At 37.8% G+C, this 26,700-nt stretch overlaps 1 protein-coding gene across 4 annotated transcripts in view; it reads right to left on the bottom strand.

Annotated features, from left to right (window-relative positions):
* BACH2 (BTB domain and CNC homolog 2) overlaps positions 1–26,700 on the bottom strand; it is a 416,861-nt gene that overhangs the window by 22,926 nt on the left and 367,235 nt on the right. For all 4 annotated transcript variants that reach the window (XM_031964518.1, XM_023503111.2, XM_023503110.2 and 1 more), the window contains one exon: positions 1,388–3,016. In XM_031964518.1, the coding sequence (XP_031820378.1) occupies positions 1,388–3,016 (1,629 nt within the window). The remainder of the gene's footprint in view (positions 1–1,387; positions 3,017–26,700) is intronic.

Genomic DNA, 26,700 nt, shown 5'->3' with positions numbered 1-26,700 from the left:
ATTAAGGAAGGCCTTGATTTAAGTCCCATTTCTTTAACATGCTAGTTGTGTGACCTTGGACCAAGCCATTTAACTTTTCAGGGCCTCAGGCAACTCTCTAAGCCTATAAGTTGCTGATCTCTATTAGTAGAGGGAATTTTATTAGAGTAGGTAATTTCCTAACCTAATGAAATTATAGGTTTCCCTCATCCCTAAACTTCTGACCCTTCAAAACAACCCCTGTTTTTAATCACTCAATCTTAAAAAAACAAAAAAACAAACAACAAATCTAAATGGCTTAAAATGAATAAATATTCTTTCTTGTAAAAGACCCATATTTTTCTTTAGGCTGGGGATGAAGGAAGGAGAGTATGAGCTGTTTAAAGATTATGGGGGCTGTGGAAGGATTACCCAGGACTTCCTAGGTCTCCTTCCCTTTTCCTCAGTTTAAGTAAGGCTAGTTTTTTTTTTCCTAAAAGGCAAGAAAGTTATGGATGGCTAAGGTTCAAGTCTCAGTTGTAACAAAGAAGCAGGGAGCATGGTGACATTTGGAAAAAAAAATCAATTAATAAACATTTAAGTGCCTATTACAAGCCAGAATAGTGCTAAGCATTGGGAAAAAAGATTAACTCTCTCAGAGAAATCTAGATAAATGTTTTTACCATGATGCTATTTGACTTCATTTGTTGGACATTTTTGATTTTAATGCTTTTGAAAGTTTATAGGTATGGATAATCCTTCCACCAATTCAATTTACAATCCTCTGCAAACCTTAGGAGATAGAAAAGGTTGTGGCTATGAAAATTCTTTACCTGGTGACCAATCTTCTGGCAAAGGGCCCCTGAACTTAACCAGACTGGTCTCTGTAGAACGGACATATAGTCTGTTGCTGGGGCCATGTTTTAGCTTGGTAGGACCTCTCAGTGGGTATACTCTGCTAGCATAGTCCTTGGGAACTCCAGGTCACTCTTCATGCCCACCCTGAGTGCTTAGGATCCTAGTTTTTAGAGCCAGTCCAACCCCTTCATTAAAAAACAAAACAAAACAAAACAAAAAAACTTAAGGCCAGGAGAGGGAGAGGGACTTGCTCAAGTTTTCACATACTGTAATTAGCAGCCCTGGGATTTGAATCCAGATGCTTTTACTCCAAATACAACACTCTTCCCACTATGCCATACTGTTTGTTGAATATTAAAATTTAAATAGTAATTTAAACAAACTAAGCACAATCTCAAACTAAAGAGCTTTTGGAGATGGATAGAGAGATATGTCCCAACCCCTCTAGACCCTTTTGCCCCTGGTTATTAGGGAAAATCTGGCAAGAAGGAGAGGGGTAAGCCCATGGCAGTTATGGTAGCCCAATAATGGGGGAATTAAACGTATTTCACACTTGTACTTAACTCCCTACCTCGTGGCCCCTGTCTTGCACAGGACATGACTCACTGTCTGCTTCAGAGAACGATCCAGACTCATCACTTGAGTTGGTTCCATAGGACTGCTCACATTTGATTTGGGGTCGGACTTGGTTGTACATTCCATCTCCCATCAGGCCTGGCTCCTGATGATCAGTGGTAAGGAATCGCGCTCCCTGGGAACAGGGAGAGGAGGAGAATTCACAGAGAGGGAGGCTACAGGGAGAACCACCACTCCCATCTTCTGCGTAGGAGTAGGAGGAGCAGGAGCTGGAGGTCCTGGTCCTGGTCTCCAAGGGGGGAGAGCGAGGGCAAACTTTAATTGGCACCGGGCAGCTGGTATTAGGCCGCATCCTTCCTGGCAAGTGATCAGCTATTAGCCCACTGTGGGAATAGGTCTGTGAGCTAGGGAGGGACTGGCTAGCCCCTGCCCAGAGACCCTTTGGCACGGGCTCAGAGAGCTCTTTGTCCAAACTGCTTATGCCAGAATATGAATGCACCGAAGTGTTCCCTTGGTCACAGGCGCTGGAAGAGAAGATTACGCTCCGCCTGTCCAGCTCGCCTTCTTGCTTACAGAGGGTTTCGAACCCAGGCCCCTTGAGAGGAGACCCCACTGGGACACTGGAAGCCTCTTTCTGACTGGCGTGGGACTGTCCATAATTCCCCGTGAAAGGGCTGTAGTCAGTTTTATGGTCACCCTGAGTTGTCCCCTTGTCCAAAGGGCAAGCTGGACTCCTGGCAAAGTGCTGTTGGGAAGTACTGGGCAAGCCCGACAACTCTGCACTTTTTGTTCTGTTGAAGAGAGCCCCTAAACAGGAGGGAGAGGAGCCGCTTTTCGCTCTGTCCATGCAGGTGGCCGAGGGGGTAGCAGCGGCAGCTGCGGCAGCAGCAGCAGAGGTGGTGGCCACTGGGCTGGGGCTGGGGCTGGGGCTGGGCTGTTTCCTTTCCATTTCCATGTCCCCCTCTTTGTCCCTGACATCGGGCTCCTCCCCGGACAGGCAAAGCGTGATGCTTTCCTCGTCGTTCTCTTCACTCTGAGGTTCGCTTTTGATCTGCCCCATGGCCAACCCTGCCTGGAGGCCGTTGCCAGGGTTTTCTTCACTGAGTGCGCTTGCAAAACCTGAGGTACTGATGTGCGATGTGTTGTAGACAACATTCTTGGTACAAGCAAGCTGGTATTTCTTATATCTGGGGTACCGTGTGAGTGCATCCTTGTCCATACTGCCCCTGCCCTCGTCCCTGGGCACGTCCGAGTCGGGGATCCCGCCTTCTTCCTTTTCTGCTACCGGGGCTGCGGACTCGAAGCTCAGCGGTTCTGGGTGCATCCGCTCCTTGGGACACGACATCTTGGAGGTTTCTGACTCCATTGTTTCCTCCTCCTCCTCGCCCTCTGAATTCTCCATGTTGCCATGCATGCGGGGGCAAGCGGTGTCCTTTTTGCACAGGAACAGGCCATCCTCATTGTTCAGGAGCTGGGTCTGCAAGAAACTGAAGCAGGAGTCCTCCAGGTTGTGCATGCGCAGGAACTCGGCACAGCGGATGACCTCCTGGATGTTCTCTCTGCTGAGTAGCAGCTCAGCTGTGTAGGCAAACTGTAACAATGGACCAAACCCCCGAGCAGTGACCTGCAAAATAAACAGGGAAATTGCCAGCATTACCATCAGCACTGCTATTGTCCCAGGTCCTTCAAGTGAAGTGAGATAACCAGACAGCTCTAGTGTCTGGGGGATAAAGGCTTCAAAGTAGCAGTTAATCTTGGATCAGGTCAGCAATGATGCTGCCTCCAGTAATTAATGCTATCTACCGCGTGCCACTTCTGTACTTCATCATGGAGCAGACGGAACTGAGAAGTCCCAAGGCCTGGTGGCCAATGAAAATGATAATGGGCCCTATGTTTATACTAATGAAAGTTCCATGCAAATTTAAATTCTATTCCTATCCCAGAAGATTGTTTTTTTGGAGACTTCATATAAATGGCAAAACTTGTGGGCACATTTTAAACAAGGAGCATATTATTTCTTCCCCCTGCAAATCCCAAATGTGGAGAATTCTTGGAAAACATAAGTGTGTGGAAGTCAAAATTGCTTTTTCATGCTTCGTTTAAAAAAATAAAAAGGGAATATTAACTATCATTTCTCCTGGTATGTTAGCTATTCATTAAAGCTTCTAGTTGAAGCCATCTCTTATTCTATCACTATCATCATTAATATGGACAACAATAATAGTAATGATGATGATTGTAATAACAATGATGATGGACATAATCACGGACAATGCTCTGCATTAAAAATGAACTAGTGACCATGAGAAAATGCCGAACAGGAAGCCCTTGGTGGGAGGACGGGGTGCATCAGCTGAGGCTTCTGAGGGCCCTGCTACCTCAAGTATACCTTTCTTTTTTATTAACTGCCACTTCAGAGTGCAGCTGCCTATTTTCCTGTTAGCTCTTCAATAGTTAAGCCTAATTGCCATGTTTTCTGCTCATCCATTAAATTAAACCCATTGGAAACACTGTTTGTGCACAGCTTGCTCATAGACACGCTCATAGCCACAAATGACTTGGAAACTTAAAGGGAATGTTTGCTGCCTGAGGCCTATCTCCTCCTGGTAGAGATGGACAAGAATTGCTGATGGATGATGGGTTGCCATAACATTACATAGTACAAAAGTAGCCATTGTCCGTGGCCCAGACAAACACCTCTAACTGTGAAAGAGACGTGGGGAAAAAACGGCATAAATATTCCCATCCAATGGCATGTAATATGGGATGCATCATGAATGACACTAATAGTGACCTGACAGATAGACCAGGTGAATGAACTGCAGATAAAATAGAAACAGAATATTCTTCTCTCACTAATACAGAATACAAGGCACCATACTAACCAGAATATTTGATTTCACAAGATCCCATGACAATGGACCTTGTCATTACAGGGATTAGGATATACCACCAGCCCAAACCTGCCCTTGTAACATTTCCTAGCCAGAGTATTTTAAATGCTATGAGACAGCCCTTAAATAACAGAAGTATCAGTCATCATTAGTTATTAATCTTGCTCTCCTAACAGCAGTATTAAAATATGTATTCCCTGTTTATAAAACTATATTTCTCATCTAATGCTTAAAAAAAAATAGATATAGCAGACATGGCACCTGTTCCATTTTTAAATCTGCTGGAATCATTGGATTCCCTTACACATAAAAAGACTTTTGCAGGACTTCAAAAACTTGCGGGGATCATTGGATTCCCTGACACATGAAGCAATGGACAATAGATTGGTTTTGGACTATCTCTTGGCTGCTGTAGAAGGCATATGTGTGACTGTTGTTTCTCTGGGTGCTAAACGTGGTCATCACAGTTAACAAAAAATACTAAGAAGATTTCCAAATTATGAACAGAAGGACTTAGGGGCATGTGACTGAGTTATGAGTCATGAGATGCATATCTTATGGGTCAAAGGAAGACCAAAGGGCCATCTAATCCAAATAGTTAATTTTACAAAAGGGGAAACCAAGGCCCAGAGAGGTTAAATAACTTGCCCAAAGTCAGAGAGAGATGTGGCCCAGTTAGGACTTGAATCCTGATTCTCTGACTCCAAATGCTGTGAGTCAGAATCTCTCTCAAACATACCATATTGTCTCTCAACTTCTCCATGGCAATCCATTATTGAGGAAGAGGAGGAAAGGGGAGAATTAAGGAATAATTTACTTCTTAACAAATAAATGCCTTCCATTGTTTTTGCAGGCCATTTCTTAAGTCACTCTGAACTTAGGAAGATATGTAATGTCATCCCATCATGTGGTGACATGGAGAAAATAAATTCTCATGTATTTATACTTTGTACCAAGACTTTTCTCTTTGTATACAACTTTTTTCTGGTTCAAATTTAGTATGAAATTCAAGGCTGACCAAATCTTTCACAGCCATTCTGTTTCAATTCATATACACCTTCCAAGTTTTCAGTGAAAATGTCCCTTTTCTAAGTTTTTTTTAATGACATAACAATATTCCATTACATTCATATAAAAGAATTTATAAACATATAAAAGAAATTGATGAGCATTCCTTTAGTTTCCAGTTCTTTGTTACTACAAAGGTGTTGTTACAAGTATTTTTGCATGTATCAATTCTTTTATTCTTTCTTGCATCTTCTTGGAGGACTATGAGTGCAGAATGAGACACATATTTTTGGATTTGACCAATGTAGGAATTTGTTTTGATCGGCTATGAAAATTTGTTAAAAGGGCTTTTTGCTTCTTTCTTTCATTCATACTTTCTCAATGGGGGTGGAGGAGATAGAAAGATTATTTTTGTTAATTAAATTAATTATGCTCATCAGTTTCTGTTATATAAAAGAATAAAACTAAAACAACTCCTCCCTCAAATCTTGCTATTCCGTTTATATCTGTACTAATTTAAAAAATAAAAAATAAGAAGCCTTAAAAGACAGTTTGGGATTCATTAAATAAAGGCACACTCACTAGACAGGCTAGGTTTGGTTTGTCACTAGGAAATGAAGTGAAGAATCCCAGGCTTTTGCCTCTAGAGCTGCCAAGAGCTGGAGAAAATTTCACAGTACTCAGGGGGAGGGATAGGCTAATACTAACAACATCACGGGTGTTAAGAGTGTCCACTACTATGTAAATTTCTGAATCCCAAAACAGTGACACAGCTTTTCAAACATTTTCCTGAAGTGATTGACTAGGACTGCTGCATAGATAAAAACACAAGTAGCTTACTTGCTCAACTTCAAAGAACATGGGGCTTTCAAGTCAGCTGGTGGCTCAGTGGATAGAGCACTGGGCCTGGAGTCAGAAAGACTTGAGTTCAAAATAGGTCTCAGACAACTTACCAGCTGTGCGTGTCCCTGGGCAAGTCACTTAATCTTTATTTCCCTCAGTTCTTTTTAACTTTAAAATGGAGAGTACATTGGCACCTACATCTTATGATTGCTGTATACAATCAAAGGAAGTATTTATAAAAGTGCTTAAAATAATGCCTGGCACATAGATCCTTCATAAATTATTATTTCCTCTCCTTTCTCACATTGAGGAATGATGGGCTTTTGCAGATAGTCTTTCAAATTCATGACAAAATTAATTGGGTCATTTGTGTTGAAACATAACTGAAGCTATTACAGGATTTTCCCCAATGTGAGTTTAAATATTACCTTCAATAGTTATACTTCACTAAACTGGCCAAAAAAAGATCACAGGAGAGATGAAGGAAACCTCAGAGCCCAGTGATTCCAGCCTCTTGCCTAACATAGCTGAGTGAAACCAAGGCCTGGGATGTATATCTGATTTGCTCATGGATCACCAGAACTAGTATTTGAACGCAGGTCCTCTTTCCACTGAACTATGCTGAGCACTAGGGATGTATGTTAGACAAGAAATTATGAGAACCAATCCTTTTCCCTCGAGGGACTTAAAATATTATTGGGGAAATAAGGCAAAACTCTTTCAAAAGGAAAATAATAATAAAAGAGTAAAATATAATAGATAATAATAGAAGAGATGCTTTCATGATACTATGTACCAATGATCTGATAAGCAGTCCTAGCAATAAGGGCTTTGAGCCACAATCAGAGAGAGAGAGAGAGAGAGAGTAGTAGCTCTCTCTGGATCATCTGGGCTGGAGGGATCATTTATACACTTATATTAAGTGCAGAGATAATTTATCATAGTGGCTGCTAGATGATGAAGTTTACCTCATTTTCCAAATAGGGATAATAATAGCACATATCTTAGAGGGTTGTCATGAGGAATAAATGCTTAGTATAATGTTTGGCATATAGTAGGCACTCTATAAATGTTAACTACCATCATCATCACTATTATTATCATCCCATCCTAGCCTAAGTCAGGAATTACTGCCTAAATATGTACACTCTGAATGGCCACAAGTGCCATACTTGGGGTCTACTCTTGTTGTAATTCAGGCCAGTACGAATGGCTCCAAATACACTTACTATGATAACAAAGTCTTAACACAAGCAGACTCTTAGTGGCCTGAAATGCTCTTAAATATTGATTAGGCTTTAAAATGGGTAGGTCCCACTGGGTTGTTACCTTAGGAACTGTTTTGTGGTTATTCATTGTGACCAGAAGGCAAGTAACTAGATCCTAATAAGTAAATTTCTGAGAGAGATATTACTAAACTACTTATGTTATTCACCTTTTGATATAACCAACTGACATCTTCATGGTCAGAATTCTATTTAAAAGGGGTAAAAAATCATACTCAAGGAAAAGAAATGACTATGCAGTGATAACAAAGTGAAGCAATTTGCAATATTAAATTTACTTCATTGACCCTAATAAAATCAGGTTTACCTCTAAGGGAACTTAAGACAAAATGAGCTAAAATCTCCTGGTTAGGTACAAGCCAAAGATAATGAGTAAGAAATAAGTCTGAGATTCTCATCATGGCCAGGCAGGTGTAATAGTTGTACAAATAGTTTCTCAGAACATTTTGAAGATTTATTTTTACATAACCTCAAATGTGGAGTTAATCATTCTGATGTCACTGAATACATGGCACCTTAGATAAAAGACAGGCACAAGCTGCTCTCCTTTGGGCGTAGAGGATAAAGGAATAGGGTTCTTGAACAATGATGCTAGGATTTTATAAGACCAGTTGCTGTCCCAGAAACAAATAGGAAATCCCTAAGATAGAATAGAGGAAGCTACAACTTCAGTGGAAATTGACACAAATAAGGAAACTATAGAGTCATTAAAACTTGCCTTGGTATCAAGATTTAGGGTCTGAAAGAAATGAAATCAGTACAAAAAGAAATTCTCCCATGCAAGTGAGAGTATGTCAGTATAATATATGAAAATATGAGAATTCTATGGATAAATTATCTATACAATAGTCCAGTAGAATATGAATTCCTTGAGGAAAGGATTTTTTCGGAGGCAGGGATGGGGAGGGTAATATTTGGATCTTTAAGGCTCAGTAAAGTTAAATACTTAATAAAAGTGTTTACCAAATTGAATCAAGAGCTGGGAAGAAGGGATTGACTATATTTATGCTTGTTTGCTGAAAGATCTTTGGAATAGAACTGGTAATGGAATGAGCAGGTAAACAAAAGAAGAAAACATATCAATTCTGTACTTTTTAAGGTAACAGCAGCAAAATCTTATCAACTTATGGGACACAGAGGATTCAACTGAGCCCAGATATGATCTCTGATATTGGGATCAAAGGAATAGATGGTGTTATCTTATTTTTTACACCCCTACTGGAGACCACCTATCCCTATTTTCTGAAGAATAAATGCTATTTTGAGGTATGCAATTTTTGAATAGAAAATTTCAAAAATTTCAAAAAGTTATTCTTCTTTTTTTGGGGGAGGGGCAGGCACTGATTGCTACATGATAAAGTTATCAGCTACAGGACTTTGAAAGTAAGAAAGAGGAGGGGTTTTGATTGTGTATGTGTGGTTTTTTTTTTTTCTGTGTGGATCACAGGGACAAGAAATGAGATAAGGAAGTTAATAGAGAATGTCAAGAAAATTCTTCCCAAAGGGAAGGAGTAAACCCATTAATGAAGACAAACATAATTAAACCATGGACTAGAAAAAAAAATACATTTTAGTAATGTGGCCAGGGCATTTTCTCCACTTCTAATTTGTATCAGCAATATTGTTCATAGCTGTGATAAGATAGAATCACTAGACACAGTAGTTGTTTCAGAGGTCAATATGTCGGTCCCAACAATTGTTCTGGAGAGATAGCAATAGCTCATGGCATTAGTCTGCATGAAGGGCTACATTGTATATAGGGTTTATAAAGTTTCATGAGACTCCAAGCACTATTTTATAATGAAAGTACTTGCAGTGTTAACAATTATCTCAGTGGTGACCATTATCTATGTGACCAGGTATCATTTACAAAGTTACCATCAAGTATCCTTCCCAAGTCCTTATGGCTTGAAAGTCTTAAAATCCTTTTCATTTTCAAGAATGGTGGAAAATCAAAATTCAAATTAATTTGACCACAAAAGCACTTTGGGGCTTGATATATATGATAGAACCCATAAATGCTAATCCTAGGAATCTTGGGGTATGGAATGTCCTAAGGATATTATAGCAATCATTTGGGATCATTTCATAGAAATTAGAAGAAAGTATTTTTGCACTGAAAAAATCACAACTGGTATGCATAGCAAATATTTTGATATATACCCAATGTAATATTTGATATTTCAGGGGGCAAATAGCATTAACATTAACATTTTTTATTGGAACCAATTCCTATATCATGAAATCTATTCCTATTATGATGAAAAATTGTTTGGGAAATGATGCAAAATGTTACATTCATTTATCATGGTTTTTAATACTCTTTAGTACACTAAGATTTCTAGGGACTTAAAAGAGAGTATGATCTATCCAGAGAAAAAAGAGAATAAATTATCTCATGAGATGGAAGTATTCAAAACGAAGCACTCTGCCACCAGAAATAGTGAAACCATCCATAATAGGGGAATTCACTAGAATTGGACAAGAAATTGGACTAGAAAGAGCCTCTTTCAACCCTAACTAGAAAGTAAGCTACCTGAGGGCAAAGCACTCTTTTGTTAATTGCCTTTGTATTGCCAAAACCCAGACTATAATAAATCTTTGTTGAAATGGTTTGTATAAAACAAATATCACTATGTGAGAGATTACTCTATAAAAGTACTGCCTAGGCACGAAGATGTCAGTAATACCAGTAGCTTACCTCAATCTAGTTTCTCTGTTCTCTTGACTGTCCCTGGGTTCTGGAAATAATGTTCAGATCTCATGGCTACTAATGATCCATGAGTTTTAGGGTTACAGTGATCTATCTCCCTATCTATCCTGACAAAAGTCTGAAAATAAAATTTCTTTTGATCTTGGTTCTGCTGATATACATTTACAATTTTTCTAAAGGAACCAAGAGAACACAGACTTATGACTGAATCAGTACAGAGGATTTCTGGGTAAAGGAACCACCTCTATCCACTGCAAGTTGTCACCTTTCTTGTACCTTATAGTTTTAGCAAATTTCCGAGGGCACTGAGAGATTGATTCCATAACTTGCTCACTGTCCAACAGCCAGTAAATATCAGAGACAAGTCGTGAACTTAGGGCTGACTCTTAGGCAGCCAGCTCTCTATCTTCTACCCTATGCTGCTTCTCCTAAGAGGAAAGAAACAAATGAAAAAGATCCTAAAAGCACAGAAATGGATGTTTTATACTTTTGAGGTGCTTTCTGAAGAGAAGGAGGAATTTGAATCTGTGGAACCAAATACCTGTCTACTCCTAAGGAATGCTGTAAAAAAGGTATGGAAGCTTTCAGATGAGAGCTTACACAATTAAATGGCAAAGGAAGAAGTGAAGAGTTGTATCGGATGGTCTGTCAAACTCATGCCAACAATGGAGAGGTCTGTTGTCTTCTCAGGGTATGTATTTGAGACATAACAGAGAATGAACTGAAGTTAGTTAAAACCCAGTTTCTTAAACTGTGGTTTGTGGGGTTTCATAACTGAATTTGGGAGTTGCAAAATTATGATTTATTATCAGTAAATGTTTGATTTGCATGCCTGCTTTATATACCTATACACCTGAGATCACGTAAAAATCTCTCAGATGAAAACAGGTTATGAGTGAAAAAAGGTTAAGAAGCTCTGGGATAAAAGAAGCAAAGGCCAGCAAATATGGTTTTATTTTTAAATGCTATATCTAAGGAAAGAGGAGGAACTGAGAAGGAACTCCTGGTTCAGGGCAGATAGGCCAATGATAACTCAGAAGAATGAGAAAGCAGAACCGTATCTGCTGTTTTCTCTGGCATGAATGACCTCTGGGAGTAGAAATGATAAAAACAAAAATATATAACAGGGGCATGGTATCCAAGGTAAGTAAAATGGAAATAAAAGAACATAATTACCCCTGACAAATTCAAATCACCTGGCTAAAAAGAAAGACATCTTTGGATATTGAAAGAACTGGCAGATAGAATATCATTGTCAATGACACCTGCAAGATTGTGAAAAACAGGAAGGATACCACAGTAATGAAGAAGGCAATTTTCCTTATTTAAAAAAAGGGAAGAGATTAGAATCTACAAATTATTGACCAGTGTCCTTAATTCCTGGGAAAACTGAAGGACATATTATTAAAGATGTGGTTACTACACACCTAGAAAGAGAAGCAGTGATTATTTAAAAAAAAAAAAACCCCAATCCAAAATGACTTCATCAAGAACGTATCATGTTAGACTAACCTTATTTTCTATTTTTGACACTTTCATTAAATACTACTTAAGTCTGGTTTTGATCTGGATTCCTTCTTATTCTCTCTCTCTCTCTCTCTCTCTCTCTCTCTCTCTCTCTCTCTTCTAATATTTGATGATCTCATCAGCTTCCAGATATTTAATTATCACTCTTTATGTAGATCACTCCCAAATGTGAATCTAGCCTTAGTCTCTCTCTCCTGAACACCACTGTATATTTCAAACTACAGGCATCTCAGAGCTACTGGCACATAGTAGAGGCTTAACAGATGCTTGTTCATTAACTGACTTATTTTAACTCTCTTAGTCTAAAACCGAATAAATGCCAACCTGCCCTCCCATCAACTTTGCTTCTGTACTTCTCCATTTTGGTGTCCCTTCTCTACTCCCTTTTCAGCTTCTTTTATGTATTGTGTTTCCTTGGTAGAATGGAAAGTCTTTGAGCACAGGAGCTATCTTTTTTTTTTTTTTTTTTTTTTTTGCATGCTTGTGTCTGCACTCCTAGCACTTACCACAATGCCTGGCACAAAGTTATCACTTAATAAATGCTCTGTCTTGCTTGTTGACTTTAGCAAACCTCTTCACAGCCTATTCTCAAAACTACTTTTCCAACCATAGTATATATTACTCTCTGCCTTTCTGTACTCCACAGCTGGATAAAAATGGCTTCTTTGTGATTCTTTGTACACAACACTCCATTTTCCACTTACATCCTTTTGAATTGTCCACTATGACTAGAATGCTTATCCTTCTTTTCTTGGTCTTATAGAATCTTGTGTTTCCTTCAAAACTTTGGTCATGACAATTTCAAATGGAGTCCTTCCTAATTCCCAGATGGTAGTACCCCTTATCTCAGTACCTCGTATTTAATTTATATGAACTTATATGCATTTGTTATCTCCCTAGATTGAATGTAATGTCCTTCACGGGAAGGAGTTTCATTTTTTTCCTTAATATTTTCAGCACTAAGAACAGGGCCTCACACAAATTAGATGTTTAACAAATGTTTGGTGATTGAGAGATCAGAGGAATGTTTTCATCATAGGTTACCTATATTTTAGAAAAGTACTTACTGGATAAAGAATCTAATAGTATTCCAATGAAAAAGAGGGAGAGATGTGGACTACATGATAATACAATTAGATTTAGAACTGACAGAATAACTAGGCTCAAATAATAGTCTTTAAAGGTTCATTGTCAACTTGGCATAGGTTTCTACTGGAATGTCCTAGGAATCTATGCTTGGCCTAATGCTATATAAGACTTTTTATCAATGATTCAAATAAAGGCATAGATAGAATACTCATAAAATTTATAGGTAACTTAAAACTGGGAAGAACTTAGGATCTCCAAACATTCTGACCCACTAGAGTATTGAGCAAATGAAATTCTACAGAGAAAAATGGATTCAAAATTGGGGTTCAAAAATCAACTCCATAGATTAAAGACAAAGAAAGCATGCAATATCTTTTTTCAAAGATAGCACTTTGAAAAAAATCTGGGATTTTTAGTGGATTGTAAACTCAATAAGAGTCAGCAATGTGATATGGCAGCAAAATACTCAGCGTAATATTGGGTTGTATTAAAAGAGTCACAGCCTCCAAGAATAAAGAAGTACTATAGGACTACTTCGTATTCTCCTCAGGTCAGACCTCTTCCCAGGTATTGTCTTTTATTCTAGGCTCCTGATTTTAAAAGGACATTTCATAAGTTGAAGAATGTCCAGAGAAAGTCATCCAGGATGCTTGGGTCTTGAGTTCATGTTATATGAAGACCAGAACTGGATGTTTTAGCTCGGAGAAGAAAGACTGAGAATAAGGGAAAGAAAGCTGTGTTCAGGTAGCTGAAGGGTTGCCAGATGGAAGAAGGATGCACTTGTTTATTTTTTCCTCAGAGGGCAGGGACAATGGGTAAAAATTGCAAAGAGGCAAATTCATGTTTAGCATCAGGATGAACTGATAGTTGTCCAAAAGTGGAATGGGCTCTTGTGAGGAGGTAGTGAATTCCCTCTCATCAGAGGTCACTAAGCAGAAGCCAGAAGATTACTTTTTATGCTACCTTGGCGATTCCTTCGGTGTATGTGTTGGGTTACATGGCCACTACAGTAATTTTAAACTCTAAAATTTTGAGATTCTACCTTCTTGGCTCCAAGCCTAGTATCTGGTACCTGAAGTGTAGTAAAAATATTACCTTTCTGTTTGTAATCTCAGTGTTGAGGACAGTGCTTTGCACAATAGTAAGTACTTAAAATTTTTTTCATTCATTCTTTCATTCATTTATTTAATTTTATCTCCTAATAGAAGGACTTTATTGGCATAACTTATGGGACATCTAGTCCCCAAGTCCCCTTAACTCTTTTAGCAGTAGGAAAAAAAAAACAAGGAAGTAAATAAGCATTTATTAAGCACCGACATATGCCAGGTACTATGCTAAGTGCTTTATAAATATTCTTTCCATTTGAAAGAAGAACAAAGAAGCCATTTTGGCCCAACTATGGAAGGCACAAAGGCACTATTATGATGCACAATTTACAAGTGAGGAAAACTCAGGCTGAATAAAGTTAAGTGATTTGTAGAGGATCACTATGTATCTGTGAGTAGATCTGAAGTTGGGTTTTTCTGGTTCTGGGCCTAATATTCCACTGTGCCACCTAGTAGATACTCTGGGAGCCATCTTTATATGAGGGAATTTGAAGTGGTTTCAGATTGCTTTTAACACCAGGAAAAGATCCTATCTTTTCCTTTTTCAAATTCTGAACTGCCTTTTGGACCATGGACCTCATTTGCTTATTTTGGGAGAACCTTCAGTTTGAAACTTTCATTATCAGTAGAAATGAATGAAACATCTGAAGTTTAAGAAAGGAGCCAATCTTTCTTCCCTTAACTTACTGGCTCCAGTTCTTCCCTAGGTTCTCTTTGATTCAAGCACCCCAGGGGAGAGATGTTGCTTTTCCTCCAGGTCTTTAATTACATGCTCATATTACACGACATTTTAAATATTCAGTGACATTATAGAATGCATCATTCGTGTCCACGGTAAAAGGAGGCTTGTTCTTCACACACTCTCTGAAGCAAAGAGGCATGAGCAATAAACTCATGACAATGGGGTATTTTCACAGAGCTGACCCCACACTAGATTAGCTGTAGCTGTTTAAAGGCCTTACACACTCCAGTGTTATCTATAGAAAATATTATCATGGAATCACAGGACGAAAGATTGGAAGGCTTCTTGGCACCAATTCAATTTAACCCATGCATAAGAAAGAATCCTGCCTACCACAAAAGAACAATGCTTTGCTTGCAGACTTCCAATGAAGGGGAAACTCTTACCTCCCAAGGCGGATCATTCCACTGCTAGAGAGCTCCAACTGTCAGTTTTCCCTGATTTTAAGTCTGAATTTGCATCTTTCCAATTTCCACCAATTGATGTTAATTCTCCCTAATGGAACAAAGTATTACATGTACGTATACCCTTTTTCATGAGATAACCTTGTAGATACCTGAAAAAAGCTCTCATGTCATCTCTGAGCTTTTTTTCTCCAGGATTAACAGCCTTATATGGCATGGATTTGAGAACTTAACCATTCTGGTTGTCCTCTTTTGGATATTTTCCAATTTTTTCCTAAAATGAAGTGCCTGGGACTAAACATTACTTCAGAAGTGGTTTAATGTTCCATGAATTGAATATCTGGAAGTAGGAAGTGGTTTTAATAATTAGAACAGAGATAAAATATTACTGGAATTTTTTGCAATATAAGACCCATATTTAAAATATAAAGCTGAACATAAGACATCTAATTATTCCTCTATTTTTTCTTTCACCTAGGCTGATGATTTTCCTAGGGATTAAATATTGCTTTTAATTTTGTTCTTTGTAAATAATGTACATATTATTGCATTTGCCTCCCAATACATTCACATTATCTTCAAGTGCAAAGCTTGTCTCTCATACCTCTTGGCCTAGGGCTTCCCTAGATCTCAGTGTCTAAACTGTGTGACTTCCCAGGAGGACAATGGTGTCATCAAAGAAAAAATTCTAAAGTTGGGAAAGAAATGTTTACGAGGAAGATGAAGAGTTTGGACTTACTGGATTGACATAATGGTAGGACATTCTAATGGCTATCTACTTTGTTTTGGTATACTTAGTACCTGTTCTGATGCCTTATATAGAGTAAATGCTAAATTACTGTTTGACAAATGTACTGTTTTAGCAGTCAATTTAAAAAATCAGGGCTAAAATAGGTGCTAAATAGATGGATTTGGGAATCATCTGCTTATTAGTAGAGTAAGTGAAATTATTGGAGAGACTGATATTATTTAAGGGAGGATAATATGAGGGAAAGCAAAGGACAAAGCCTTAGGGAAAATTCACACTTATGGAGTAAGAGAAAACAGATGAAGTAGTAAGGAGATGAATAGTCAGATATCTCCTTTCCAGTATTTATCATAGTGCCTATGACATAATAAGCATTTAACAAATGCCTGTTGCGTAAGAGAAGAATCAGGACAAAATTGTATCACAGAAACTAAGTCAGAAGGAAGTATAAAAATAATGGAGGTACTTCATAGTGTTGAATGCTTGAGAATAGGTCAAAGATGATGGAAGATACCATTAGATTTGGCAAACAAGAGACTATTTGTGACCCTTGAAGAGAAGTCTTTATCAACCCTCTAAAGATTGCTTACCATAAAGTGTAAAAAGTTAAGCAGAGCAGTGGTCCATAAATCACCTGCTTTGATACCACCTCACTCTTTAGAAATTGGAAACAGAAAAACAGAAATGCTTTATTTTATTGGTGGTGAGCCAGGTGGCACCAGACATTCTTTCCAGATGGACTAGGCATTGAAGAGAGAACTAGAGTGATTAGTCCTTTTTACTTTGGCCTCCTTTCAACTCTAGTCTCCTATATCATAATCCAAGGGGGACTCAATGCCTCCTCCTAGTCAATCTGCTCCAGACAGCTGGAAAAAAAATTTCTGGTTGAAAATCTGTGGGATAGATGAAATTGCTGCTCTTTTCTTTTCTTTTCTTTTCTTTCCTTCCTTCCTTCCTTCTTTCTTTCTTATCTACCTCTTTATATATATTACATACATAATATATATGTGCATATGTATATACCCATACACACATATAGATACACACATATATTTGTTTGGGGTTATTTCAGTGTCTCTGAAAAAAACAACCCATCAGCACAAAGCACATCTTCTCTCCTTTGAGATGACCTCGCCTTATGCATCAACTACTCACTTGGAGTTAAATGTTATTTGTCTCAAGCTAAGTGAGAAATTTCGGGTATGTTTGATATAAGCATAAAGTATTTGCATTTTTCTAAATCAATATTGTCATAAGTCCCTCATTCAATTAAAGTTTAAAATCTTCTTGAAAGACTTTATAATGAGGCTCACTGATAATAAAAATATTCCATTTCAAGTATAAGGGTAATCCCAAAACAGGTGTACATAAGCTGCTTTTTAACATTTTTTTTTAAACAAGCTTATTGTATCTCACCTACTGAGAGGGAAGCAGTAAAACCTATAACCAGTCCCTACAATTTCATTTTTAAAACATCTTCATAGAATTTTTTGAGAATTTTAGTTTTGTCTACATGGCTCCATTTTAAAAGAATTCTTTCTTTTCCTTATTCAGGACAAAAGCAATCTTGCTAAACACTGTGATAGTCTAGATCTGATCCTATGCCACAATTCACACCAGTTTAGTCACTTGAAACCCATTTTCAACCTTTTGATTTAAAAAAAAGGCACAAAACAGGTTAGGAATAGTATTAAAAGAATAAAAAACCAAGACCACCTCAACTGTCATTTTTCAAAGGCCTGATTTTTCTTTTCCACCTGAAATAATGAACTGTACCAATATAGTTTTCTAGTGTAGAAGTCTAACAGGAAAATGCTTTTTTCCCCCTTCATTTCTCTTGTGTTTGAGAAATATACTCCACATTTTGGCAATAGAACTTGGAAAGCCAGATCAAAAGGACAACATAGAAGCAAAGTCTAATGGAAAGAGTGTCACTGTTATCTTGAAGGAAACTTTGGCTGTATTTTGAGTTTGACCTCTGACTGGCACATGAGCCAATCAGGTGGTATTCCTAATGTTTCACCTATTTTGTTTATGAGAAACCTATTCTTCTTGCTTGAGCTGGGATAAGTAATGGACAGGGAAGGGCTCTGAATAAATCAAAGAAAAGTCATTAATGAACAAGGGATTTTTATTATCATCTTCCTAGGTTGGAAGTGTAGCCTCTTTTAGTGCTATGCAAGTAAGAGGAGAGGAAGCCATTGGCACAGTTTTTAGAGGGAATTAAACTCTAGATTTTACCTTTGTGTTTGTGAAACTATCATAAAAGATCACTGAATGCCAGAGCTGGAAGAAACCATCTGACTCACTGGTCAAAATCAGTGAGTCATATAACATTTTATAGTTATTTCTTCCACATGGCAACTTTCCCCTCATGGTTTCTACATATTATGAGTCAGCATAATAAATCAAATGGGAATTTTTGGGAAGTTTTGCTGAAGCTGTGGATGACATATGAAACTAACAGACATAGAAAATGTTTAGAAATTCAGGAATTAATTATATATATATATAAACACATGTAAATAACATGTGTATACATATATTGTATAATATCAATATAATTATCTTTTTAATACCACAAATATACCCACACTTTACAATAAAGTACTATAAACATCCCGGAAAAAATTCAGACTTCTCTAGTACAAAGGGAGAATCAAAAAAATTTATGTGGATTTTTTTAGATCATGGAATACTGCTCCCCTAACTCCTGAGATGTGGAAGGGATAACTGTACCAGAAGAAGCAGCATTATTTTTACCATCTGCTATATCTCCCTTCATCCTGTACCAACAAATCAATCCATTCTATAAAAAACAAGAAGGGAAAAAGGATGGGTGGCTTATCCCAAGTTCAAAATGGAAGTCCGTAGAGATGTTAGCTAGCACTCAGGCTTTTAATTCAAGGAAATGGCTATTCTTGTTTCCCTTTTCATTGCTATCATGGGCAATGGCAAATGAAATGGTCTAATGCTGATGTAAGCACTGTACCATCTGTGCTTTGTGAGTGATCTGAGAAGTGATCAACACCTCAAAATCCCCATATGCTAATCTGGCAGTGACTGCCCCAGAGCTAGAGGTAGAGCAGGCAGAATTTCATGGCCACTTGCCTCCTTGCAAGCCATGCTGTGGAAGTGTACACCCAATAAACTGGGATGTAACATAGGATGTGTGAGTCAGCAGTAAATGTGAGGATTTTCTAAGTTTCCAACTTTCTGCTCTTAAGCTCCAGGTTTTTCATACATATAATTCCCATCTGTTAAAAAAATAAGGGGGAGGTGGTGGTGCTTGCGCACTGATTCTGTCAACTGATGAGCAAGGCTTTCCTTATGCGAGGGCTTGGTCTGGCTTACTTTGGCTTTCTTTGATGTTCTTGTGTTGTCTTGAGAAGCGCTGGGACATAATGACTGCAGGCTTAACAATGACATCAGCAATGACTCAGGATACGCTTCTGCTGGGAAGAGGAGTGCTTCCAGGATTTCAGATTGTGAGGCCATGAAGTAAGCGTCCTGTCTTTGGAGAACTATGTGTCATCTCTGGCAGCAGAACAAGGTGTTCACGACTGACTGCCAAACACAGAGGAGGCGGAGAAATCTAGCAATGACTGCCCTGGTCATATCCAGTTTCCATGGTACACCCAAACATACTTTTCCACACCAATGCAATAGGGCAGTGAGAAAAGGAAGTAATGTCACAGATGTACCCAGGGTGTAGGTCCTTGAGAACTAAGCTTTTTTGGGGGAGGTGGGTGGAGGAGTCATGGCAATTTCCCAGCATTTGTTTTGAATATGGTACTATATGATTAAGAAAGCCTTATATTCATTGTTTAAAAAAAATTAACAAATCAATTTGAGCATTCTGAAAGTTAGCTGATATTATTTTTGAGGTTAGAGATTTTATTTGTTAAATTTTAGGAGAGTCCAAACAATGGTGACTGAGCCTTACCAGCTAACTTTTTTTTTAGATACTCTGTTTTCTGATACCATTTTTGTACATTAAAATCAGAAACATTATTTGATTAGGTAAATTGGCAGGAGTAAGGGACTTCAAAAAAAAGAATACAGTTAATTTCTTTTTTCGATGGTAAGGTCCTCCACATAAACATGTTTGCAAGTGACACTGTATTAATTATATGAAGATCTGGGACACTGCAGATGCTCCTCAATGATATTTATAATCACTCAAAAGAATTTGCCCTGTCTGAATAGGACAAACTAAGTGGACAGAGTATACCTATTTGTTCAGACTATTATATACCTTTGGATGGACCACTTATGGAGCCATTCCATTAGCCACTGCAAATAGTCAGTGAATTGGGTCCAGAATGAAATAGAAGAACAAATCAGATTGTCTTTAGAAAACTGCATATTGTTTTTAATAACTCCAAGCTTTTATTGGGTGATTTAGATCTGTAAATCATGAAATAACAATCTCCAAAGTACTGAAGAGCAACTGAGAAGTGCACAGCTAATGTGAGTAGGTTGCATGTCATTACAAGTGAGAAAAAGTATAGGAAAACCAGGGTAGAGAATGTTGTCAGAAAAATGCTTCAGTCAAGAAGTGAAAGCAAGAATTGACTGACAGCATTTGAGTCCCCCTAGTATCTATGGAATATAAAAAAAAAAACTCAAACAAGGCTCTCAATATCTTAGACAGACTCACTGTGGTAGATTTTGTGGAAGCATAGGAAAAGAGTCACAAAAAATGGGCAGGCATGAATGGGTTGTTATTTGCATCACTGGAGATAGCACTCCTATCAGAGAGATCATAGAGCTGTTGAAATATCAAGCAAGAAAATATGTGGTAGAAAAATAGAGAAGCTGGAAATTGTTCTGGAGAACCCATATAAGACGGGTCTCTGATTTCATCAGTGCATTTATCCTTTCCAGTAGTGCAGGTCACATGCCTCTTTATCTTTTGGGGTTTTTATGTATGTTTCTTGTATGTTTTTGATATATATGGACAAGATCATGTTTTCATGCCTTCTTATTCCTTCTTACGCTAAAGAATCAAATGTTTTATAAAATAAGTAAACAATTGTAAGCCAACTGTTCCCTTCAACTACTTTTGTTGAGAATACCCTCACATCTACCAAATAAAGACTTTATGGAGAAGTAATAATGAGAGTCTAGTCCACTGAACATGTACAGTTTGCCAAGGCATATGGAAACTTTGCAGAATGTCCTTCTATAATTGTGTACAGTTGATCAATGGAGTGCCTTACTTTCTACTTTAGAGCATGATTAGGTGAACTCTGACATTTTCTTGTCACTGTATGGTGATAAAAAAGTGCCTTTTATGGTTGCAAAGCTAAAGCCAAGAATGCATATGAAAAGCTCCAACAGAAGAACTTAACATCTCCTTTGCCTGCTCATAAGTGAGGCAAGAAAAGCTATAAGACTGTGTGGGGAGAGATACCTTGCACTACAAGCTAAAAGGCTTATCTTCTCAATAGGATTGCCATATGGCCTCAAACACATGGCATTTTTGTTTCTTCTGCCTTTGTTATAGTTATCCTTCCCTGCTTCAAGTGAATGGGTATCAGACATGACAAATTTGTATGCTTCAAAAGGTCAGAAAACCAATAGAGAAGATCCAGCAATGGGAGTTCAAAGCAATCTGCTACAGCTATATCAGTTAAACATAGTGATCTCATGTAATCCTAATGAGTAACCTGCTTGATTCAGTCCAGCAGACCTGGCAAATAAGAGAGCAGTATATTCATTAGTTTATGCAATACCCAGACTTGGTGGTGGTGGGGTAGATACCATTTCGAGTTTAAATTCTTTTCAGGGATCTAAGTGATAGAGGAGAACATGCACTGTAATAGGAAAAAGTTTTTGTATTTTAGATCTTGCTACATTTTCTTGGTAAATATCCTTTTGTTAAACTAACTGATGTTGACTGGTTATTAGTAATACTGAGGAGATATCAAAGCAAAAATCGATAATGGGAGAACACACTAGGATGGCAGTTTGAGAATGATATAACATTAGAAGCTAATGTGCCAGTGTTAGGGTAGGTTAGAATAACAACCTCCACAGCTTACACATAATGTGCTATAGAAGAAAAAGCAGAAATATGGCTGGGAACTGCTAATATCTTTTTTCATTTTCATACGTGTATTAAATATTCACATTGTAATAATTTAATAAATACCTTCATATATTAAATGGACAAAATGTAAAAAAAATCAAACCAAACTAAAAGATTCAGTCAATGCCATTCAAAAATCATCAATGAAATGTTTTTGTATACAAGGTCAGTCCTAGACCTAGAGACACAATTTTTTTTTTAAAATGGCACAGTCCTTAATCTCAAAGTGTTTTACATTCTTTCTTTTTAGAAGAAGGTGATGAAACTTTGAGAAGGAATTACTTGAGTGAGTTATGTGTGGGAGTACATTTTGTTACTACTAGTATAGATATAAAATTGTGTAAGCAAGGTCTAAAAAACCATATGTTATGGGTTGTAGAGGGGATTGGTGTATTGGGAGAGAGGTAGAACTTAATGCCTTTCCCATTGAGGATTCAGTGTTTTCATGAAAGAATGAATGATCAAAACAGCATCAAGCCATCAGATTAATGGGACCAAGTCTGAAAAGTTTACAAAAAATAGAGGGGAAAAAAGCTCCAAGGGAAAAATATTGAGAGGATTTGAGTTACAAAGTCTATAGAGAAGTTAATGCCAAAGATTGGCTTAACAACTGTCTTCAAGTATAGTAAACAACAGCCATTGTAGTCCTGCGAGCCTATACAGTCTTTGAGCAATTATAGGTTATTTTCCACTGGGATAACTACAAAAAGAATACACTGATATTTTAAGGCTCTGTATTTTATACCACATATACCATATGTAACAGACATTTTTACATACACAGTGGTTACAAGCATGATCTCATTGGATCCTTACAAAAGTCATATGACATAAGTAACACTATAATTATTTCCATTTTACAGATGAGAAAACCAAAGTTTGGAGGTGTTAAGTGACTGGACCAAAGTCACACAGCTAATAATTAGCAGAACTGAGGATCAAGCCCTTAAACTAAATTCTAGTGAAGAAAGGAAGGATACAAGAATTTATTAAATATTATATGCCTGCTGGGGACAGCTACCTGGTGCAATGGATAGAGCACTAAGCCTAGAGTCAGGAAGATGAGTTAAAAATCTGGCCTTAATCAATTGTGTAATCCTGGGCAAATTACTTAGCCCCCATTTTCCTCAGTTCCTTATCTGTAAAATGGGGACTAATAGAGAAGGAAATGGCAAACCACTCCAGTATCTTTGCCAACAAAGCTACATTGTCTGTGTGGTCAAATAGAATATATAACAATATAACAAATTGTGGTGCTAAGTGATTACAAACATCTCATTTGATCTTCACAAAGATCCTGGGAAGCAGGTCCATTATTATCCCCATTTTATAGTTGAAGAAACTGAAGCTGACAAAGTTTAAGTGACTTACCAGGTGACATAGCTAGTAAGTACCTGAGGTAAAATTTGAACTCAGAACTTCCTGACACCACTAATGCTTTATCTATTATTATCACTTTACCTCCAGATTTAAATTGATCAACAATTAACAATGATAGGACAAATGTATAGAATGCTTTAAGAATTGAAGGATTTACAATCTAGATCCTAGCAACAACTCTCTGAAGTAAATCCATAGGTATGACCTCCCATTAAGGTGAGGAGACTGGAGTTGGAAGAGGAGTTTGATTGAATTGCTTGTGGGCATTCATATAAGTAACCCATGTCTCTGCTGAGTCTCACTGCTCCTTCCACTAACCTCCCTTTCCAAGTACTTACTGTTAAGGAATTTATAATCTAGTTGAGGGAACCAACTGACACATGAACAGATACAAAACAATGTAACACTGACCTATATGGTACAGACTAAGAAAAGCAGGAGCTCAGATCACACTGGGTAGTGGAACAGTTCCAGTGCTGACCCAGGCAGAAAGTCAAATGCACCACGGAGTAACAGAATCTTATTAATAATCTGTCTTCCAAATTTTATGATCCTTGCTTTTGCAGGTATAAATTATAATTTTTTCCTGGGTTTAAAGGATTTAACAATAAGCTTTTGGGATTACTATCCCCCTTTTTCCTGAAAAGCCCTCATCATGCTTTCTTTCTTAATAACTATTTCATAAAACGAAATATAAGTATAAAATCTTTATAGATTACTACTCAAACATTAGTTGGGAAACTTGGGTGCTAGTCCTAGTTGCGTTAACTAACTAGCTAACTAGCCTTAGTTAACTAGCTGTGTGATTCTGGAAAAATCACTTTGGGCTTCATCTATAAATGTAAAGGATTGGATGAGATACTTTCTAAGGTCCTTTTCAGCTCTAAAATTTTATGTTTCAATGATAATTATCTGCAAAATCTGAGGATGTGGATTCTCCACAGAAAACACACACACACACACACACACACACACACACCTTGTCCTGTATCAATCAATCAATCAATCAACAACCATGTATTAAATGCCTTTGGTATGCTAGGTATGAGTCTGAACATTGGGAATATAAAGACTATAAGCAATTTCTGCCCTTGAAGAACTTCCATTTCATGAAGTGCAGGGGGAAAAGGAGGGAGACAGCTGGCATGGACACGTATGTACATATGTACACACATACACAGTACCAAGTAAGTTATTGGAAAAAGATGAGGAGTGGAGAAGACATGAACAGCTAAAAGAGATCATGTAGAAAGTGTCTTAAACTTTGAAGGAAACAGAATTCTAAGAAAGAGGAGTTAGGAATTGTTACAGTGAAAATAATTAGGAAAATTATGTTTTTGGAACTCAGTCTGGAGAGATTTAAATGATGATGAGATGAATTCATAGGATAGGAAAGTTGAAGTAGGGAGCTAGTTTTCTTTCAAAATAACAAAACAGTGGTGATAATGTAGACAAGTAGTTCGTAGATTCACAAATAAAACAAATTCCCGGAAACTAAGGCATGAGTGACTTTATTTGGCAGGAAGACTATTTCAGGAAACCAAACAAAGAGAGTAAAGAAGCACAAAAGTAAACAAGTCAGATTCCTAATGGCCAAAGTCACAAAATCAACAGAGAAAGGGAACAGGAATCAGGATCATGACAATGGTTGGGTAGAGGCAGACGTGGGTGCCTGTGGAGAGCCCCAGAGGTCACAGCATATTCTTTGCTGTCTGCCTCCCCCCAAAGTAAGGCCGAGATTCCCGTGTTAATTCAGGAATGAATGCCTCCAACTGCCATTGTTTCCAGGCTTCTGTCATTACAGAAAAGCCCAGCTTCCAGAGAGGCTATAAAAATCATCTTGCTACCCTACACTGGGCAGGAAGAGAATAGGGTTTACTCATCACCACGGTGACATACCAGACACCAGCACACTTTATCTGGCATATGGAGAGAATGAAATGTCAAAAGGCTTTATTATTGCACATGACCAGATAATTAGGCAATTAGCACTATTAACTGGTAGGGCACAATCATACATGCATCTATCTATCTGCAGGGAGGCATATCTCTTCCCTCGCCTTCTAAATGAAGTCTCTCAAGTATTTATTCTAATGCTGTTTTAATGCTAATCTCCACTTCCCCAAAAGGTTTCTCTCTCCTCTCTCTCCTCCCCCCCCTCCTTTTCCCCCCTCCTTCCCTCCCTCCCTCCTCCACTTTTATTTGGTCAAAATAAAACTACTCCACAAAAACACATTTATTTCTAGGTGTCACCCCACCCCTTATTTTAAAAATCCATATTTACTTATACTGGTAGATTTCATTCTTGGACCCATGTCACTCACAAGATCAAAACAATCCTAGAGATACAGACTCACTGCCTAACAGGAGGAACCAGGAGAGGGAGCACAAGAACATAACATATTTTTATATCTGGGTCATGAAGAAAGTGAGAGGAAGAGAATGTGCAAGGCAGAGGAGCAAATTGCTTCAATTTTTATGCATCTGGTGGACTTTTTTTTTAATTGGCAATTTGGAATCCATATTTTTTTTTAACCACATGGACTCAATTTTTATGCAGTTTAAATTAAGCCCCAAACCTGGATAGCCATTTTTATTTATATTACAGATTGTCTGGGAGAACATTATTTTATAAATTGCCAAACTTGTCAGTGATGAATTATGTTTTATGGTCTGCCATCTTTTCCCTATTCCCTTTAATGTGCCTTCACCACTGGGTGGCATGGTCACAACAATGCAGGAGTAAAAATAGAAGGAGTGAGGAGCAAGGATGTAATCTCACTTCAGGGACTAACAGATCAAATTTAACACTTTAGGACTTAGCTGGATTAGGTTTATAGGCTGAGAAGTGATTTGTGTTATTTAGTATGAGACAGTAAAACCAAAGAACAATCATCCTGGTCTATGGGTTGGTGGAGGTCTAGTAGTGTCTCTTTGGCAATATAACTCACAGCTAGAGAAGTACCAACAGTCAAAAAAAAAAAATAGGTTAAAAAAGGGTCTGAAGGGCAGGGCTTTTATCTTCTCTTTATAATTCCCTCATTGCTTGGAACAAGGCATTGTACACAATCGATGCTGAATAAAATTCTGTGGAATGAATGAACAAACTGAGGCAGCAGAAAATGAAAAAAGGTGCCAAACAAGAATCTGCTGCAATCTATGAACTGAGAATTAACATTTTATATATAAAAATATAAAAAAATGCATATTAAAAAACTTCCGGTTTTCCATTTTCATTGCCATTTTCTCATCACATTGTACAGGAGCACGGGATCATCATGGATTTAAGAGCAAGAAAAGGCTTAAACTAATTTCCTTATTTTACCAATGGTAGCACACAGAGAAATGGAGGCGTGCTCATGGTCACACAGGATCAAGATTTGAACCAACTCCTCTGACTACAAATATGGCTCTTATTCTATTGTGCCAGGCTACTTCTTATAAGTGAGCAGGGAATGTCTTATATCTATT

The sequence above is a fragment of the Sarcophilus harrisii genome, chromosome 4 (assembly GCF_902635505.1).
Source record: "Sarcophilus harrisii chromosome 4, mSarHar1.11, whole genome shotgun sequence".
Lineage (NCBI taxonomy): Eukaryota > Metazoa > Chordata > Mammalia > Dasyuromorphia > Dasyuridae > Sarcophilus > Sarcophilus harrisii.
Note: the sequence above shows the minus strand (reverse complement) of the source record. Positions and strands in the feature narration are given on the sequence as shown.